General features: G+C 77.1%; 1 protein-coding gene across 1 annotated transcript in view; it reads left to right on the top strand.

Annotated features, from left to right (window-relative positions):
- SHANK1 (SH3 and multiple ankyrin repeat domains 1) overlaps nt 1-1,522 on the top strand; it is an 87,378-nt gene that overhangs the window by 81,349 nt on the left and 4,507 nt on the right. Inside the window, exon 24 of the mRNA XM_006897346.1 lies at nt 9-1,520. Within this exon, the coding sequence (XP_006897408.1) occupies nt 9-1,520 (1,512 nt within the window). The remainder of the gene's footprint in view (nt 1-8; nt 1,521-1,522) is intronic.

The raw sequence follows: 1,522 nt of genomic DNA, 5'->3' as shown, positions 1-1,522 counted from the left end.
ATTTCCAGCTGCCTCCGCGCGCGGCCAGCGCCGCCATGTACGTGCCCGCGCGCTCGGGGCGCGGCCGCAAGGGCCCCCTGGTCAAGCAGACCAAGGTGGAGGGCGAGCCCCAGAAAGGCGCCGGCGGCCTTCCGCCCGCCCCGTCGCCCACGTCGCCCGCCTCGCCGCAGCCGCCGCCTGCCCCGGCCGCCGCCTCCTCCGAGAAGAACTCCATCCCCATCCCCACCATCATCATCAAGGCGCCGTCCACCAGTAGCAGCGGCCGCAGCAGCCAGGGCAGCAGCACCGAAGCGGAGCCCCCCAGCCAGGCCGAGGGCGCGGGGGGCGGCGGGTCGGCGGCGCCCAGCCCGGCCCCCACCATGTCGCCCGTGCCGCCCTCGCCGTCGCCTGTGCCCACCCCCGCCTCGCCCAGCGGCCCCGCCACCCTCGACTTCACCAGCCAGTTCGGAGCCGCCCTGGTGGGCGCCGCGCGGAGGGAAGGGGGCTGGCAGAACGAGGCACGCCGGAGGTCCACCCTGTTCCTCTCCACCGATGCGGGGGACGAGGATGGCGAGGGCGGGCTGGGCGCGGGGGTGCCCCCGGGCCCACGGCTGCGCCACTCCAAGTCCATCGACGAAGGCATGTTCTCCGCCGAGCCCTACCTGCGACTCGAGTCTGGGGGCTCCGGAGGTGGCAGCGGCTACGGGGGCTACGGAGCGGGCAGCCGCGCCTACGGGGGCAGCGGGGGCGGCAGCGCCTTCACCAGCTTCCTGCCCCCCAGGCCGCTCGTCCACCCGCTGACCGGCAAGGCCCTGGACCCCGCGTCCCCCCTGGGCCTGGCCCTGGCCGCCCGGGAGCGCGCCCTCAAGGAGTCCTCGGAGGGGGGCGGGGTCCCCCAGCCCCCTCCCAGGCCCCCGTCGCCCCGCTACGACGCCCCTCCGCCCACCCCGCACCACCATTCACCACACGCCCACCACGAGCCGGTGCTGCGCCTCTGGGGGGCGTCTCCCCCAGACCCCACCCGCCGGGAGCTGGGGTACCGGACCGGGCTGGGCAGTCAGGAGAAGGCGTTCCCGGCCAGCCCACCGGCCGCGCGCCGCTCGCTGCTGCACCGCCTGCCCCCCACCGCCCCTGGCGTCGGGCCCCTCCTGCTGCAGCTGGGGCCCGAACCGCCGACCCCCCATCCGGGCGTCAGCAAGGCCTGGCGGTCCAGCGCCCCAGAGGAACCCGAGCGGCTCCCTCTGCACGTCCGGTTCCTTGAAAACTGCCAGCCGCGGGCCAGCGGAGTGGGCGCCCGAGGGGGGCCCCCCGCGGAGGACGGCCCGGGGGTCCCGCCGCCCAGCCCGCGCCGCTCCGTGCCGCCCTCGCCCACCTCCCCGCGGGGCGGCGAGGAGAACGGCCTCCCGCTGCTGGTGCTGCCGCCTCCGGCGCCCTCGGTGGACGTGGAGGACGGCGACTTCCTCTTCGTGGAGCCGCTGCCCCCACCGCTCGAGTTCTCCAACAGCTTCGAGAAGCCCGAGTCGCCCCTCACCCCCGGGCCCCC

The sequence above is a fragment of the Elephantulus edwardii genome, unplaced genomic scaffold (assembly GCF_000299155.1).
Source record: "Elephantulus edwardii isolate Elephantulus edwardi_28Jun2011 unplaced genomic scaffold, EleEdw1.0 scaffold00208, whole genome shotgun sequence".
Taxonomy (NCBI): Eukaryota; Metazoa; Chordata; class Mammalia; order Macroscelidea; family Macroscelididae; genus Elephantulus; species Elephantulus edwardii.
The sequence above is the reverse complement of the archived record's forward strand: the minus strand, read 5'-3'. Positions and strand labels throughout refer to the sequence as shown.